Consider the following 18,772-nt stretch of genomic DNA (forward strand, 5'->3'; position numbering starts at 1 on the left):
AATTGAATCTTCGGTTTTCGAAATATTGAGCTCGCTTAGAGATATACGAAGCCTAGAAAATTAAATATAAAATAACAAGGGAGACCCACTTTTTTGGTGGATCCACTTTGAGGTGGATGCAATAACATTGATTTCAAATTTTTATTTATATTTTCTCAAGCGGGAAAATGAGAATTAATGTCTCCGTGTTGTCTTATAAACTGAAGAGCCAAAAAAAACTGGTGCAGGCATGCGTATGCAAATAAAGAGATATGGAACCAATAAGAGTACGGCGCTGCGGTCGGCAACGTCTATATAACACAACAAGTGTCTGGCATAGTTGTTAGATGGGTAACTGCTGCTACAATGGCAGGTTATCGAGATTTAAGTGAGTTTGAACGTGGTGTTATAGTCGGCGCACGAGAGATGGGACGTGGCATCTCCGAGGTAGCGATGAAATTCGGATTTTCACGTATCACCATTTCACGAGTGTACCGTGAATATCAGGAATCCGGTAAAAAATTAAATCTACGACATCGCTGCGGCCAGAAAAAGATCATGCAAGAACGGGACGACTGACGAGAATCATTAAACGTGACAGACGTGCAACCCTTCTGCAGATTTCAATGCTGGGCCATCAACAAGTGTCAGCGTGCGAACCATTCAACGAAACATCATCGATATGGGCTTTCGGAGCCGAAGGCCCACTCGTGCACCCTTGATGACTGCACGACACAAAGCTTTACGCCTCGCCTGGGCCCGACAACACCGACATTGGACTGTTGAGGACTGGAAACACGTTGCCTGGTCTGACGAGTCTTGGTTCTAATTGCTTCGAGCTGATGGACGTGTACGGGTATGGAGACAACCTCATGAATCCATGGACCGTACATGTCAACAGGGGACTGTTCAAGCTGGTGGAGGCTCTGTGATGGTATGGGGCGTGTGTAGTTGGCGTGATATGTGACCCCTGATACGTCTAGATACGACTGTGATAGGTACGTAAGCATCCTGTCTGATCACCTGCACCCATTCATGTCCATTGTGCATTCCGACGGACTTGGACAATTTCAGCAGGACAATGCGACACCCCACACGTCCAGAATTGCTACAAAGTGGCTCCAGGAACACTCTTCTGACTTTAGACACTTCCGCTGGCCACCTAAATCCCCAGACATGAACATTATTGAACATATCTGGGATGCCTTGCAACGTGCTGTTCAGAAGAGATCTCCACCGCCTCTTACTCCTACGGATTTATGGACAGACCTGCATGATTCATAGTGTCAATTACCTCCAGCACTACTTCAGACATTATTCGAGTTCATACCACGTCGTGTTGCGGCACTTCTGCGGGCTCGCGGGGGCCCTACACGATATTAGGCAGGTTACCAGTTTTTTTTTGCTCTTCAGTGTATTATCCAATTGCATCAATCCATATAGTTTAGGATGTTTTTAAATTAATTATATGCCCATATAAATTGCATTGAAGAACCGCAGCTTTAATCAAGTATGTTTTGAAGGAAAAACAGGCATATCGATAACTTGAAGTTTGAAAAAAAAAATTCAAAATTTCTAGCTCCCATTAAAAAGAAGAAAAAACTATTCATTTCTATGTTTCTTTAATTTAGATTTGTTTCTTTCATGAATCGCACAGGAACTCGCCATATTGGTTGCTCAAAATATCACGTGATCCAAAAAAAGCCTCATTCTAATTACACATTTTGGTTTCATTTGCAATCGGTTGGTGCTTTTTCCATCAGCAGACAATCAAAAAGAAAATCAAAAATGTTTAAAACCATGAAGTCACGCAAAGAAAAATGATTCGGAAAAAATCCTAAAACAACAACAACGAACTTCATCCTTTGTTTATCTCGGGAGTTGATGTTGGTTACAGTCGACGATGTTTAATTGTTTACCCGACGGGCATTGCCATTGATTGAGATATCGCTAAAGGGTCATCAAATGGTCATAATTGGTCATTCGGGGATATAACAGGATCCTTTCTTACGAGGATCCATTAATTTTTCTGACGGATTCGTTCGTGGTCAAGTTCACATTCAATTACAGGTCAGTATATGTCCTTATGCCCTATGTTGCAGTATAATATAGATTCCCTTGGTGACTTTTTTCCGGTGCCAAACACGCCCAACGGCTCGACGAAAAGTCGCCAAGGCCGTAACTGACGCTACGGAGGCCAAAAGAAAAAAAAAAAATCACCAGCTTAGAAAACATAAAAGCGGAAACCAACAGTAATATCATAATCTAGCTATAATACCCGGCGCTGCTCGGGTCTTCAGTTACTGAGAGGATTTAAAAAGTGACAAACCATTGTAAAGGAATAAACTATCGTACACCGAACCGGGATTCGAACCCAGACCTGCACAGTGAGAGGCTAGTTCCCTAACCACTCGACTGCCAAGTGGCAAGAAGAAGTGACATGGCTCCCACATTCAGGTGTGAAAATATGTGGCAGTTAAATGGCGATAGATCAGAGTGGTGGACCAGATTTTTCCAATAACCTGGGTCCTGGAACTCAAGTAAATTAGAGTACAGCGGCATCTCTGGACCCTCTTATCAGACATTTACTGTCCCTATCCCCATTGCATTGATTTTCAAGTGAATTTTTGTTTAGACGGAATGATTCTCATTTCTACCCGGGGGTCCTCCATGTTAAGAAAAAAAGTATCAGCTTCTCATTTATGGGGGAATACCGGTGATATCATACCGGGTGAATCAAGTGAAAAAGAAAAGAAAGAAACAAATTTAAACTCTGCCCTGGCATCTTACGGTGTATTGTGATAAAAATCTTGATTGATCTATAGCACCCTCTGCTTGGGGATGATGATCTAGACCAGGGATGGATGAATCGCAAGAAAATCTAGGAGCCAGAACAATTTTTACCCAAAGAAAAAAATGTGCGAAACAATGCTTCTTTGGACTTTATCAGAGCCTCTTTCATGTTGGCAGATATGCTGCTATAAATTACAAATATTCGTTGCTGCTGTCAGCCTGCAATTTAGTAACTATGCAAATAAAATTTTAGGTACCAGTACCAATATTTTAGTTGTAGTGGCGACCTGGCCTCCGAGATTTGTTCAACCCTGATCTAGACAATCTGAGTAAAAATGAAAACCCTTCTCCATTTGCCAGAACCAACAAAGTACTTTGTGTTATTAAAAAGATGTGTGTCATTTATTTATTTTGTACAGGGTGTATAGGTAACAGGGCATGTGACATTTTACTGGCGAACCATTGGTCATAGAGGCATACTTCCAGTTGGAAAAATTTTCAGAATAACATGTAGTACTCAGATATGTCATTCATGTTGCAAGGGGGTTGTACAGTTATTTAAATAAAAATTTTAACTTTTTATATGGACACCTTGTGGTCCAAATTCCCAATTAGAAGTGGTTGCCCTTTCTCTCCCGATGCCAACAAAAAAATTCCACTTTTCAAAGTGTAATATTCACTGAGATATTCAAATTTTAAAAATGGAAAAAAGGGAAAAACAGCTCTAAATGGGGAAAAAACCTTTTTACCCAGTGTTATTCAAAAAAAAAATTTATGACGAGTAATTTCATTTTTCTCCCAAATATTGAGGGGTATTTTTCAAAAATGAGGGTAATTTTTTAACGATGAAAAATAATTTTAAATTGTAATTGAACACCCTGAAAACCATATGAAATACCAAGACATTCGTAGCCTATATAAAATTCATGATACATAAATGAAAATATACGTCAAAACTTTCAAGCTTTGAAAAATATTTAATCAAAAACCTTATATTAAATATTGATTTGATACAAATGTATAAAAAAATATTAGATAACAAGAGCCAATCATATGCATATACACTATATGTATATAATTATTGCATTTTTTTCAGCAGTTTTTTCTTTTGCTTCCAAAACCTTAATAGCCAGTTCAAACTCCATATCACAGTGAAAAAAAGGACCTTCGCATGCAGCACCGTCGTAAGAGCATCATGAGCACCCAGGGCCAAGTGATTTTTCTGAAGCCGTACATTACAAATTCTAAAAAAATTCAACTACTTCTCATTTTTCTTAGGCCCCTCTTCTCTATGTCTCCCAGGCCATGCCCGGGTGGGCCCCATGCGTTAAGACGGCACTGTTTGCATGATGATCTTATATTAGGGTGTCCAAATGGTCATCACCAAGTTCAGCCCTCTCTTTTTCTTGAGGTTATATGATTTAATGTCGCAAAACCATGTTCACATGATGCTATTGAAAGGGGCAAAGTTAAGGCAATTACGCTCAACTTTCAATATTCTGGATACATAAAAGGTGTGTTACTATTTCTCTGCACCCACTGATATATTTACAAAATTCTGCCATTTTCATTCCTTTATATTTGTGTATAATAGTTCTTTCACGAATAACCATTCTTCAGTAAGTGGCGCTTCTTTAGGAAGCATGTTTTCATCTTTATACAAGGTAGTCTCATTTCCTTTACAATAGAGACAAATTTAAACTGTCCATTGCTTCATCAGAACTTGGGTTGTAATTCATTTTTGGACCATTATACATAGTATCTTTTTTTTTTTATTATCATTAGACTGAAAAGTTTTTGCACGTGTTATGTCATTCATATGATTCAAAACTGCTTCAAAGTCAATGAAAATGTTCATTGTACTTTCTTCAAACCTGTTGTCTAAGTTTTCAGCCAGATAGTCTAAAAACTGTTTTTTTGCTTTCATGTTGATTTAACCTGAGCGTTTTTAATTTTTATTTGTCTCTCTAATACTGATATCCTTTTTCTAATTGTGAAGTGAAGTATTTCAAACATATTCCAGGGTTGTTATGAAATTTTTCTATCCAGAATCTTGTTAATTTTAACCTCTCAGTAAGAGTTAAAACTAAGGTTGTCTGCTTGAAAAGCAACAAATAGTTCGTCGACTACGTCCAAAACATCTTTTAGGAGACAAATGCTTGCAACAAAGTTGAATTCAGATACTGCCTTAGGTAGGCAATGAGCATTATACAGGGATCAGAGCTAAGTTAGAAATAAGCCTGTATAATCAAGTTGTAGCTTCTACATGGCTAATCTCTGAACCCTTGGTATCATCAAGCTTATATTACTGAAGGGAGCATCCAGCCACCATTATGGCAGCGACATCGAATGCAAGGAAATCATGTGACTCAGTGAAAACAAAGTTTGTGCCTGGCAATTTCCCCATTGAAATGTACGGTTCGGTCTCTAAATATTGGGTTTTAAAGATTAAAAAGAGGATATTGAACTCATGTAAAGATGAAAAAAGATTAAATTATTTCTTTCATTAATGCTGGAATAATTTCTTTCATCAATTCTGGATTTCTTTCTTTCATTAATGCTGGAATAATTTCTTTCATCAATTCTGGATTTCTTTCTTTCATTAATGCTGAAATTATTTCTTTATATTCCACTTAGAAACATGGGAATATTTTGTTTGCCTGAGGAGACACAGAGCAGCCACTTTCTAATTGAAAGTTGCCACTTAAACAAACAATTCCGGAAATAGCCATTGGGCAACAGTAAGAGTGGGCACCCTGTACTCAAGCCACTTGATGTGATCACATGGGAATTCAGTTTCTGATAACAATAAGTGATTGATAACAACTATATCCGAAAAATATGTCAGTTATAAAATGATTACCATATGCAGAGTTGGCAAGATAGTGGGCAAAACTGCCCCGGCAAAAATTGTTTTTTGCCTAAAAGAACTCAAAATTTGGACTTTAATGAAGCAAGTTCTGAGAATCTTAAATTCCCTTCGCAAAGGTGAAATATTTAAAAAAATATTTTTAACCTCAGGAATCGGCAATGTTCTCTTCACAATTAGACAAAAGGGTTGGAGATAAATATAGATAAAAACCATTTTTGGGAAGCAAATTGCTTGTGAAGAAGTTCTTAATGAAATCCAATAACATGAATTGATATGAGCTGTATCACTGAAGTGAGAGTGTTTAAAATTCCTTCTCTTTTCATTAGTTTTGATAAAGGCCAGCATGTTAGTGTTGCATTCCAAAGTATTGGATAGGTAATACAGTAGAGCATCGATTATCCGAATATCGATCAACCGAAACCATTCCAGTCCACAAATTTACTGCCTTCAGATGGCTATGAAATGGTTAGAAAAACAAGAAGAATGTTATGCTGCGCCCAATTGCTGTCTTCAATCCTAGGTAACTAAACTCAATTCAGTATTCTGAAATGCAGCTATTTTTTTTTTGGAGGCTATTTTGAAAAACATTCACTTTCAACCATTGGAACATTTCATATAAACTGTTGCATCCATGAATTTCTATTTCGGTATTTGCTCTGGGCAGTAAGTTTTTAAATACAGAGTAGAATAAAACCTCTCCTTACAGACACCTCTCTTTTGCAGCCAAATTATTATTTCTCCCTGCATAATAAAAGTATATATTTCAATCCCCTTATTAACAGTCACCCCTCTTTCACAGACAAATTTTTTTGTCTCACCGGTGTCTTTAAAAGAGATGGTTTTTCTGTACTATCATACATGAAAAAAAATTGGAAACCACTCGCAGGTAAAAAAGTGTCTGCAGTCCTCGATAGTGGATCTTCAAAGTACCTAAAACAGTCCGGAGCCTCAAAGTGACAAAATTCGACAAAACAGTAACTTTTTTTTCTGATACAAATACTTGAAAGAAACCCCTAAAAAAACTAAAACTCAAGACAAGTTCTTACAATAAGTTCTGAAAGTGTCATTTAATTTTTAGCTTTTGTATTTTGCTAGCCATTTTGTAAAGGTGATCTTTATATAATAAATTGATAATATAATTGCTAAAATTGAGTGTTTTCAATTTCATAATTTATATTTGATTATAGACCTTATCTTTACTTTGATTTTCATGCATCGTTTTTGAGGCAAGTGCTTTGGACAGTATGGGTAAATACCATGGCTTTTACTGCGTACTGCCGAAAACCTTGCCAACCTTAATTAAAATATATCAAGACTTTGTTATGATTCTACTTTATTTTGTAGATAATCAAAGATTCCCATCATTATCTGCTGCACAAAACAACCAAATCTTTACTAGAGGATATGCGAAAAAATGTTTCTGAAAAACATCCAACTTCACAAGAATTGTAGAAACTATAGCAGATTATTTATTTAGTTATACAGACTCAGATTACAGTGTGTGAAATAAGGAGGGTAAGGTTGTGTCTCCAGTGGTGTTCATGATAGCACCCTTGCCCGGTTTGCAAGAGGACCTGAGTTCGATTTCCAGAAGAGACCATATGACTTTTTCCAGTTTCACCTTCGCATCATATGTAGAAAACTTCAATTTCCACGGTATGTTGTCTGCTCTTTGCTCAAACACATCTTTAAGAGTATGGATGTATATCTGTGAGATCACATAACAAGGGTGATGTATAGGAAGGCGATGCCAGTTTGGTTTCAATTAAAACAAAATCCATATTTTCTGATACATTTCTTTGTGAAGGAAAGTTAAAATGGATCTCAGTGCTGAAAAAGAACATTGATGAAAAGGAATGACTTACACTAATGTTAAGTAACTACTACTGTAAAGACATTGGATTTGAATCTCAATACTTTAGGAAACACACAGCAATGCGATACCTGTAGTAAAACATTTTAAAAGATCATCAATTTAAATCTATACAAAAAAAGACACGCAGAAAAGAAGCTACACCAGTGTGACATCTGTTGAAAAATGTTTCATTCAATAGACACTTTAGACAGGCATACATAAATTCACACTGAGGAGGAACCACATGAATGTGAATTTTTTTTTTTTTGTGAAATTTAAACACGCACATCAAATATTTCACACATGAGAGTAGCCATTATAAGCATAATAATTGTGATAATACATTTTCTGACAGTGATTTGAACTGGCACAAGCCACACAATCTGTGGTAAAATGTTTTCTCGGGTTAGAAATGCAAAATCACAAAACAGGGTTCATAGTGGGAAGGGATCACGTGAGTGGGATATCTGTGGCAAACAATTTTCTCAAAGTAGCAGTTTAAACATTCACATAAGAGTCCACATGGGAAAGAAGTCATGTGACTGTGAAACCTGTGGTAAAGTATTTTCTGACCGTAGGAGTTTTAACCAACACAAAAGAGTCCACACGGTAGAGAAGTCACATGAGTGTGATATCTGTAGTAAAATATTTTCTGACCGTAGCAGTTTTAATCGTCACAGAAGAGTCCACACTGGTGAGAAACCATATGAGTGTGAAACTTGTGGTAAAACATTCTCTCAAGTGGTGCATTTAAAATCACACAGCAAGGTCCATAGTGGAGAAAGACCACACAAGTGTGAAATCTGTGGTAAACAGTTTTCTCTCAGCCAAAGTTTGAATATGCACAAAAGAGTTCACACGGGAGAGAAGCCGTATGAGTGTGAAATTTGTGGTAAAAATTTTTCTCAAGTAGCCCATTTAAAATCACACAACAGAATCCATACTGGAGAGAAACCACACAAGTGTGAAATTTGTGGTAAACAGTTTTCTCTCAGCAACAGTTTGAATATGCACAAAAGAGTCCACACGGGAGAGAAGCCACACGAGTGTGAAATTTGTGGTAAAACATTTTCCCAAGTTGGTGGTTTAAAATTACACAACATGGTCCATAGTGGAGAGAAGCCACACAAATGTGATATCTGTGGTAAAACATTCTCTCGATTAAGTGTTTTGAACATGCACAAGAAAGTCCACACGGGAGAGAAGCCACATGAGTGTCAAATGTGTGGTAAAACATTTTCTCGAGTGGATGATTTAAAATCGCACAACAGGGTCCATAGTAAAGAGAGGCCACACGAGTGTAATATCTGCCATAAAGCATTTTCTTCCAGCAGCAATTTTAACGCACACAAAAGAATCCACACTGGAGAGAAGCCATACGAATGTGATTTTTGTTACCAAAAGTTTTCAACCAGTTCTTATTTGAAAAAGCACAACTTGATTCATTCTGAAGGGAGTTCAAATGAAATTACTAGCGTCAAGGAAATGGTTTAGCATATAAGAGTATGGCCTATGATGATATTTCAGTGGAGGAACCTGTACTTCTTTAGAGTGATAAAGAGAGGTGTTAGAAGGAAAGAATAAATAAATTAAAGTTCAATAACAAATCTTCCAAAATCTAAAAAGAAAGTGAATGCTTTATTATAGTAAAAAGTGTGTGTGTGCACAGGTTTTTGATGATCAATGTGACATCTAGTAGTTTTCTTTGAATCTTTTATTGATTGTGTGGCCTGGAAACTAAATTATTGATGAAACTTTCTCAATGCATACTGCTTACTAAAACAATGGGGTTTTTTTTTAATATTTCAAATGGACATACAAAGAGTCTCTTGTTGAATGTATTAATGCTAGTTATTTCACATGATAAAGAACTTTCTTCATTTGGTTACAGTGTTCTTTATTTTATTTGTGATGGTGCCAAGTTACCCAAAAATATTGAATGATTAGTTCAAGATAATTTCTTATTAATTCACTAAAATTTCTTTCTTCACAGGTTTTTCTCAATTGCTTTAGTTATAGAACATCTTTGTTAGCCTGTGACTCATATTTAAAAAATAAAATGATGAAGCATTCCGAAATTGAGATACCTGTGATTGTCAGTTATTAAAATGCTAGACTACTACTTTTACTGTTGTATTCCAATCAGATATTTCATATGTTCGAAACTGTTCCAATATTGGATTACGTTAATTGCATGATCCCTTGTGGTTACATGATAGTGCATCACTTCTGCAGCTGAATCATATGAAAAGAATATTAACAGAGATTGCTCGTGCTTTGCTTCGTCGTTTTCTAGACGATCGTTCTTCATCTTCTGTGTTTGCATACATGTTTTATAAACTCTTCAAGAAATTGAATATTTATGCAAAACAAATCTAATGTTTTCAAATTAAGTTTTAACTAATTCAGACAAACTAAGTTGTTATACCATTCAAGGAAGTGGATGATTATTTTTCGTTATAACTAAGGTTGAAATCTACATTCATCTTGTCACATTTGTGAAGTGGTTTAGTTGTGCATTAATATCCCCGAATTCCTCATGTCTGCAAGTGACACCAGACTACATAATGGCTGTGTGTTGCAGCGAAATGTTTGACAAAGATGCAGACTCTATCATCTGTTGAAAAAGTTTGGTCGCATTTGAAGACTTCATAGCCACTTGGGCACAATAAACAATCTGGTCAATCACCAGTTTGCCACAATTCAGATCTGCACAATAATGATGGGTCGTATATAGCAAGAAGAAGATGCAATTTGTCCAGTTTATTACATAAGCTTCGTGAAGATTCGAAAAGATAACCAACAGTATATGTTCATTTGTTTGTAAGACTGCGGGTGACTCATGACCATATTGCCATTGGTGATAGTCATGTGTATATAACTGACACTTCTACTCGCAAAAAAAGAAATCAACTGGGCCGTAGGCTTCCAAAGGTTGAGAACCACTCGGGGCCGTCTTAAGAGCATCATGAGTCCCCGGGCCAAGTGATTTTTCTGAGACCTGACAAATTTTCGAAAATCGCAACCGGTTCTAATTTCTCTGAGGCCCCTGGGCCGTGCCGGGCAGGCCCTTGCGTTAAGTCGGCACTGAAACCACTGATCTAGAAGGTTTCGACTGAAGAGTGAACTATTGCGGAAGCAGCTACTTCTCAGCATGGTTCCTCTGATCATTTATGACAGCATGGCCACGAGTCACCTCGTCTTACAAAAAAATGAACATATACTGTCGGTTATCTTTTCGAATCTACACAAAGCTTATGTGATAAACTGGACAAATTGCATCTTCTCGCTTCATACGACCCATCATTATTGTGCATATCTGAATCGTGGCTAACTGACTATTGGCCAGATTGTTTATTGTACCTGAGTGGCTATGATGTCTTCAAATTCCCTCATGGACCGGTTTGACTGATGCCAAGGCCCAGCGGTTGAGAAACACTGTTCCAGACGCTACAAAATTCTGTCAAATAACTCAGTTCATGGTGTAACACCAATAAGTTAAATCTGAATATTGCCAAGTGCAAACGTTTGTCTTTCAGTAAGAAGCATAGCCCCATCCTGTATAATTACAATATTGATGGTCAAACGCTCGAAGGATTAGAGTACACGAAGGACCTAGGTGTCACTTTTGATAAGACTCTCAATTTCAACCAGCATATTGATGACATTGTTTCAAAAGCATCAAGGAATGTCGGTTTCATAATTCGCAACAGCAATTTTTTTCAAAATACAGAAACATTGCTGCGTCTTTACAATTCTTACGTAAGATCAGTTCTAGAATAGTCTGGAATCCGTATTACTTGTACAATAACATGAGGATTGAAAGCACACAAAATAGGCTTTTGCGCTTTGTTGACTGTGGAAGTAGAACGTACTGCGTATGCATCGTTGGTGACGTCACGTATCCCAATTTCCCCGATAGATGGCGCTACTATTCTCCGACCAATAAAACCGGTCACACCTATAATTTTCCTCAACTCTAAAACAGAACCGCTAAAAAAAGCAGAAACAGAAAAAATTTTGGGAATTTCGACGACTATTGGTGAATGCGTGTGGGGGGAAAACCAAACAAACTCATATCAATAAAGAAATATGTGTTTCTAAGTGGAGAAAAAAAAATTTCCCAAAAAAAAAAAAATCCGGAAACCTGAAAAGGAGGACAAAAAGGCGAATTTTCCGAAACGGAGAAGGACGCTTGAAATGACATAAAAAAGGAAGACGGTTGGTTACGCTAGGGGAACGTAAAGAGTAATGTCGAAGCCTCTTAGATACTGTTCCGGATAATTTTTCACAAGACTTCGAGATTGCAAAACAAAAAGCGGTTCGATGGACAATCACAGATTTATTTACAGAAAAGCAATTTACAACCTAATCAGAGAGCTAACAACTTTCTCGCACAGTTCAATCACAACTGATTTTTCATCCAGTCTCTCTCTATTCGAGTCCAAAATCGTACAACTCCCTACTATTTAAAGGTCTGTCGAAACTTCGAGAAAAGGAACATTCTACAAATTTCTATTTCATTGTACCGGGTTTGTGGCACCACTGCCTGGATGAGTATAACCTTCTGGAAGCTTCTGTCCAACCCTCCACCAGTTCTTCACCAATCGCATTCCTTTGCGCAATACCTAAACCGGTATCAACAGATTTTGATATTTCTGAGAGCCATCGATTAACCGACTGATGGTTTGAGGGTGTTGAGAAAATCTACTTGAAAAAGGTTCAGGTAATTGTCACAAAACTGCTTCGAAAAAAATCCAACCATTTTTCCTTCCCCCCGTACAAACAGCGGGATATCGGATTTAGTGTTGTGTGGTTTAAAATTTTTGTTCCGCCCACTGTTGAATGCTTCTTTGTAGGAGAGGAAAAGAAAAGGTGTGTTCTCTCGTAAAAGAATTCAAACTAAGTACAATACTTGGCTTTTTGTGGGCTCGTCTTTTTTCCCATTCCTCTGCCAACGTATTTTTTACTTTTCAAGTTAAGATCTGGGCAAAATGGAACTGATTACACGAGCGCTGATTTGAACAACTACCAAATTATTTTACTCAAAAATTTTAATAAACTTACCGTATTCCCACGCATTGGCCGGCATGGCGTAAAACACGAGGGGCACATGCTTTTTGTATGTTGTGGTCTTGGCCACTTTCGGCATGCCGGAAAAAGTGAGGTTATAGCACAGCATGCATTCAGCTGAATCAATGGATTTTCCGAATAAAGTTGATATATATGTATATATTTTTCTAAATCACACTTCCTCATTTTCAAAAATCAGTTTTCTTTAAATAATAATTTGTCTCGTTCTTCCTCAGGAATAAATTGAATCTATGCATTATCTTGTGTTCATAAAACTTTGAAAAGAAAGTATTTTACTTACATAGTTCCTGAATTTTATAACTCTATGCCATCTGATATGAATTCAACTGTCAGCCTTCATTCATACACAGGGCCGCAACTAGGGGGAGCAGACGGGTCTCGTCATGGCCCCCACAGAGGGAGGGCTGACAGGGCTCTAGCCCTGGAGCCCGGGACGGTTCTCATCATTTTTTGCTTTTTCACGCTATAAATTAACTACAGAAGAGGCCCGTTAAAAGTCTGGCCGAGGGGCCCGCAAAATATCCCAGACTAGGGGCCCCGCTACAGGATGTGGAGGCCATGGGTCTCGTACGCCAGGCGCTGAACCCGAGGTGTCGCAAATTTCATTCTGAAACCTCTCCTTTACCATTACAAGGGGGCGTAAAAATGCGCGCTTGCACCGGGTGACCAAGCATCTAGCTGCGAATCAATAGTTACTAATCAAATTTTATCTTCTTTCAATTACAGTACCGACATTTAACAATATTTCTGATTCTCTCTGAAATGTTTCATTTATTTCTTTTCCTCCCCCCCCCCCCCACTAACACCCTCTTTTGTAATCTACATTATGAGATATACCTATACAACTTACTCATTACAACTTACGTTATGAAATTCTAATTACAGTATATACATAGATATATATTCACCTTGTCCGTTTTACTTTAATGCACCTTCGGCTCTCTACCTCATTTATTTCATTATTGAATTCTTTTTCTCAAGTCAGGTGAGAATGCTGGCCATTCCATACGGGTCATATCCTCAGATTCAAGGCATTCGTTTACGATGTTTGCTCGGTGAGGACGGGCGTTGTCATCCATAAACACAAATTTTGCTCCCATGGCACCCCTAAACAAACGTACATGTTGTTCCAGAATGATGTCCCGATGAATTTGGGCTTTCATGGTTCCGGTTTGAACATGCAGATCTCTTGCGATTTCTACAGACGCAAGGTGTAGCAGAGTAGATAACGGAGATTGCAAAGTAATACAGAGTGCTTCATACTCAATTATTACTTTAATTAACAGTAAAGTGAAACAAAAAATATTACATGACGCTTAGCACATACACAAAACACAACCCAGTCTCCGCGAGTCCAGATCTCGACTGACGACAAACGAACTGACTTGGCGGTACTACATGTTTCGGTCGCCAAGTCACCGCCAAGGTTGGCGAGATATCGTAATTCAACACTCCCTCCCGATATTAAGCCAATATTTTTGCGAATACAATTAAAAATTACTCTTGACAATGGCTTTGTCATGATATCAGCCCTTTGATCTCGGGACGGTACATACATCACAGACATTACATTGTTTTCACATTTTTCACGCACTGAATGAAATTGAACGTCAATATGCTTTGATCTACGATGAAATTGTGGATTTTGCACCAGCTTTATAGCACTTTGGTTGTCCACATAGAGAACTGGAATGTCACCGAATCCGATAAGTTCTTTGAACAACAGCTTCAACCACACCAGCTCATTAGCAGCTTCACTTGCGGCTACATATTCGGCTTCCGTCGAGGAGATGGCTACACTGTGTTGAAGCCTTGACCACCAGGTGATAGCAGCACCTGAATTCAAAGAGACCATTCCAGAAGTTGACCTTCGAGTTTTCAGATCACCAGCATGATCTGCATCACTGTAAACACAGAAGATTGATCTCAGAGATGAACGATACATCAGGCCCAAATCAGTGGTACCATGAAGGTATCGGTAAATCCTTTTCACACGAATCCAGTCATCTTTTGTTGGTTTGCACAAAGCTCGAGACACAAAAGTTACAGCAAAAGCTACATCCGGGCGAGTAACCACAGCTAGATACTGTAAGCACCCAACTGCTTCTCTATAAGGAACATCGACAGGATCAGCTCCCTCCTGAGCTTTAGTGGTTTCACATGGAGTAGCTACTGGCTTAGCTTGCTCCATACCAAAACGATGCAAGATTTTCTCAGCATACAGGCCTTGAGATATGAAAATGTCCCCATTTTCTTTCTGTTGAACTTGGACACTCAAGAACGAGTCTAGTGGACCATCAGTTATCTTGAACTCTTGCTTCAGATCAGCGATCAGCTTGTCTATCTCCAACTTGCTTGATCCAGCTACCAGTCCGTCATCAACATAGAGAGCGATGATGAGCATCTCTTCCTCTGTCTTTCTAATAAACAGACATGGATCAGCCTGAGATTGTTGAAAATTCAACTTGGTGATAAATTGCGCGAATCGACGATTCCAACATCGAGGAGCTTGCTTTAGTCCATAAAGCGAACGTATAAGACGACACACTCGACCAGAGCCATCATCATCCCTCTGGTTGTCGCATATAAATTTCCTCATCAAGAAATCCATACAGGAAAGCTGTTTTCACATCAAATTGATGAAGATACAATTTATGTGAAGCCGCAACACTAAGAACAGTACGCAGGGTATCAAAACGAGCAACGGGGAAAAACAAGTCATCATAGTCTTGACCTTTTCTCTGCGTAAAACCTCTTGTGACAAGCCTAGCTTTCACCTTGTCAAGTGATCCGTCTGCTTTTGTTTTGATTCGGTACACCCACTTGATGTCAAGAACTCTTTTACCGGTAGGAAGTTTTGTCAGTTCCCATGTTTGATTCTCTTCGTGAGACCTCATTTCTTCCTCCATGGCATGATGCCACATTTTCGCTTCAGGCGAACTTACAGCTTCACTGTAACTGCTAGGAGTGCTAACACCAGTCAAGGTACTGACCAACAGCACATAATTTTCTGTAAGAAAAGGAGGTGGTCTACGTTCTCGAAGAGGATACCGCCTTTCGGAAATTTCTGGTTTTTCTTGGCATTCATCATCAGTCCTCAGGGACACTTGGATGTTATCATCTTCATCGCTGCACTCATCACAATTTTCAATGAAATCCACAGTTTCTGCTTTGAATGATGATTCTTTACAGAAAATAACGTTACAGGTTAATTTGACAGCGTTTTTACATGGTATGTACACACGATATTCATCGTGAGCCTGGTAACCAACAAACAGTCCTTCCACAGACTTTCTGTCCCACTTTCGACGCCTTTGTTTTGGTTGATGAGCATAACACCTAGTACCAAACATTCGTAGACGTTTGAAATTAAAATTGTCTGGTTTACCATACCACAGCTCATGCGGTGTTTTACCATCTACTGGAGTTGGACCTGTGTGGTTGAGAACGAATACAGCAGTATTGCAAGCCTCTGCCCACAGCTTCTTAGGAAGTTGCTTATGATGAACCATGGCCCTGGCTGCTTCCACAACTATGCGATTTTCACGTTCAGCCGCCCCATTTTGTTCAGGTGTTTCAACCATGGACACACACATCTCAATACCACGATCATTAAGAATTTTCTTTACTGCATTATTTACAAATTCTGTTCCGGAATCACACAGAAATTGCTTCACAACATGACCTGCTGTTTTAATTTCGTTGAGAAAAGTCTCGATGCAAGAAGCTACTTCACTTTTAGCTTTCAAGAAGAAAACACGACGAAACTTGGTGTAGTCATCTTTCATAATCAGCATGAAACGAGAACCTCCAACAGAGACTTCTTCCATGGGTCCTACAACATCAGCATTGATTTGTTCACCTGGTTGTGTTGCTCTAATCATTCGAGACTTGAATGATTTTCTATGGGACTTCCCATACGCACACCCAACACAAAATTGAGTGTCACCAGCAGACACAGAAATTCCCTTCTTCTTGAGAAATTTTTCACAGTGCTTTTTATTTTGATGCACCAACCTCTCGTGCATTAACTGGAGAGTGTCACTCGAACTTGAAACGAGTACTGGTACAGACACTTTTGGTTTCTCAATAACCATGTTCATGATGAACAAACCATTATTCGATTTTTGCCCGACTGCAACAGTCACGTGGTTTCTTTTTACGTAGCAGTACCTATTCACAAAAATCGTTTACAGATTTTTCTCGAGAGCATGCGTTAAGGAGAAGAGCTGATATTTCAAATCGGGAACGTACCAGACATCGATGAGAAAGTTGCGATTCCACTTACCGTTGACTTTCGTTTTTACGTTTATCCGACTGCATCCATAGGCAAGAAGCTTCTCCCCACCAGCAGCATTGACAACTTCCGGAAGTTCGAATTTCTCGAAATTCACGAATACATCGCTATTCGGTGTCATGTGATGTGATGCTCCCGAGTCCGCAATCCAGCTATCGGCGGCTTGTAGTAACATACATGACATCGCGGAGCCCGAATTCGGTGACACGAAACACGTTATTTTCGCAGTAGATCCAGTTTTCCCGTGATTTTTCTGTCCTTGTTTCCATTTCTCGTCTTTCCTTTTCGATACGAGTTTCTTTTCGCCGGGAAAGGAATCCATTTTCTCCGCGCGTAACGCCGAGCCGTCTGAACCCCGTTGTAACTTGCTTTGTTGTTCAAATCCGCACAACCGTTCTGTTAAGAGCTCGATTGACCGTTCATCCAGTGGTACACCATCCCATACCGTCTTGAAGGCCATGTACTCCCTCGGTAGTGTTGACACAATACGAAACAGCAACATCGCACTGGGAACCTCGCATTTTAAAATGCGGCGAAGCTCGTCGTTTGCTTCTATGAATATATTCTGGCAACGGCTGATGAAAGACGCGACAGTTTCTTTCTCGCTCCACTCGAGGTGAAAAAACTCCGTCCACAGCCGGTCTAGTCGATGCGACGATGACTTGTCGTAGATCGCTAGCAGCTTTTCCCACGCTTCTCTGGCTGTTGTGCACGTTTTTACAAAGTCAAAGTTCGTTTCATCTAGGCTCTGAGTTATGAGCAACAGTGCATTAGCGTCACCTACGTCGAAGTCCTTTTTGGATTGACGAAACTCCGCTGCCTCGGCGAGCGACGAATTTTCCTTTTCTCTCGGAGGAACTTCCTCTCCCGTTACAAAACCCAAAAGTTCATGGGTCATCAGCAGTAGAGTCGTCGACATTTTCCATCGTGTCCAGTCCTTTTGACACTGCAATCTGTCGATCTGGAGCCTAACGTCCATCGGAGCCATTTCGGTTTCACTTCTGGTTACCACGCAGTGACAACGTGACCTGGTGCCAATAACCTCTTGCGATTTCTACAGACGCAAGGTGTAGCAGAGTAGAAAACGGAGATTGCAAAGTAATACGGAGTGCTTCATACCCAATTATTACTTTAATTAACAGTAAAGTGAAACAAAAAATATTACATGACGCTTAGCACATACACAAAATACAACCCAGTCTCCGCGAGTCCAGATCTCGACTGACGACAAACGAACTGACTTGGCGGTACTACATGTTTCGGTCGCCAAGTCACCGCCAAGGTTGGCGAGATATCGTAATTCAACGGAACCCAGTATAATTCCACCCCAAACGAGCAATGCTGCACCACCGTAACGGTGTCGTTCAATGATGTTGTCTTGGTGGTAACGGGTACCTGGCGTTCTCCACGTGAAAGTCCGACGTGAATCAGACTGCAAGCTAAACCTGGACTCGTCGAAAAACATCACACAAGCCCACTATGACGATGGCCACATTGCATGTTCTCAACTCCAGGCTAATCGCTGCCGATAGTGAGTTTGCGTGAGCGGAACACATCTGACAGGCCTGCGAGCATATAGACCAATATCTCCAAAACGTCTGTACACGGTTTGCCTTGAAACTGGTACCCGTGGCTGCAGATAGCTGACGAGACAGGTCGGATGTGCTCCGTCTGCTTCTTTTGGCAGTTATTGCCAAATACCGGTCTTCATTCGGCATTATAACTCGGGGGCGACCTGTACTGTGACGTCTACTGACATTTCCGTTATCTTGGAATCGTTGCCAAAGCCTAGAGATGACACTTTGGACAATTCCACGGATACTTCCATCTGAGTACGCCCACATTCCAGGCGACCGATAATTCTACCACGTAAAAAATCACC

General features: G+C 39.4%; 2 protein-coding genes across 3 annotated transcripts; one reads left to right on the forward strand and one right to left on the reverse strand.

Moving 5' to 3' along the window:
- The first annotated feature begins 1,747 nt into the window (after positions 1–1,747).
- Positions 1,748–9,421, forward strand: LOC149068487 (uncharacterized). Of its 2 annotated transcripts, XM_089251603.1 has the most exons (3): positions 1,748–2,049; positions 5,971–6,164; positions 6,989–9,421. In XM_089251603.1, the coding sequence occupies exon 3, from the start codon at positions 7,893–7,895 to the stop codon at positions 8,991–8,993; it is 1,101 nt and encodes a 366-aa protein (XP_089107729.1). In that variant the 5' UTR covers positions 1,748–2,049; positions 5,971–6,164; positions 6,989–7,892; the 3' UTR covers positions 8,994–9,421. The 2 variants fall into 2 exon arrangements, with proteins under 2 accessions (XP_089107729.1, XP_089107728.1); XM_089251602.1 differs by lacking the exon at positions 5,971–6,164.
- A 7,362-nt stretch (positions 9,422–16,783) lies between these two features.
- Positions 16,784–17,878, reverse strand: LOC149068488 (uncharacterized). The gene has a single exon (XM_089251565.1). It carries the CDS (start codon positions 17,876–17,878, stop codon positions 16,784–16,786), a length of 1,095 nt encoding a protein of 364 aa, XP_089107691.1.
- Between the last annotated feature and the right edge of the window lie 894 nt (positions 17,879–18,772).

Source organism: Pholcus phalangioides, unplaced genomic scaffold (genome assembly GCF_987345545.1).
Source record: "Pholcus phalangioides strain wild (caught in Gottingen) unplaced genomic scaffold, Ppha-v1.0 ptg000027l_1, whole genome shotgun sequence".
NCBI lineage: Eukaryota > Metazoa > Arthropoda > Arachnida > Araneae > Pholcidae > Pholcus > Pholcus phalangioides.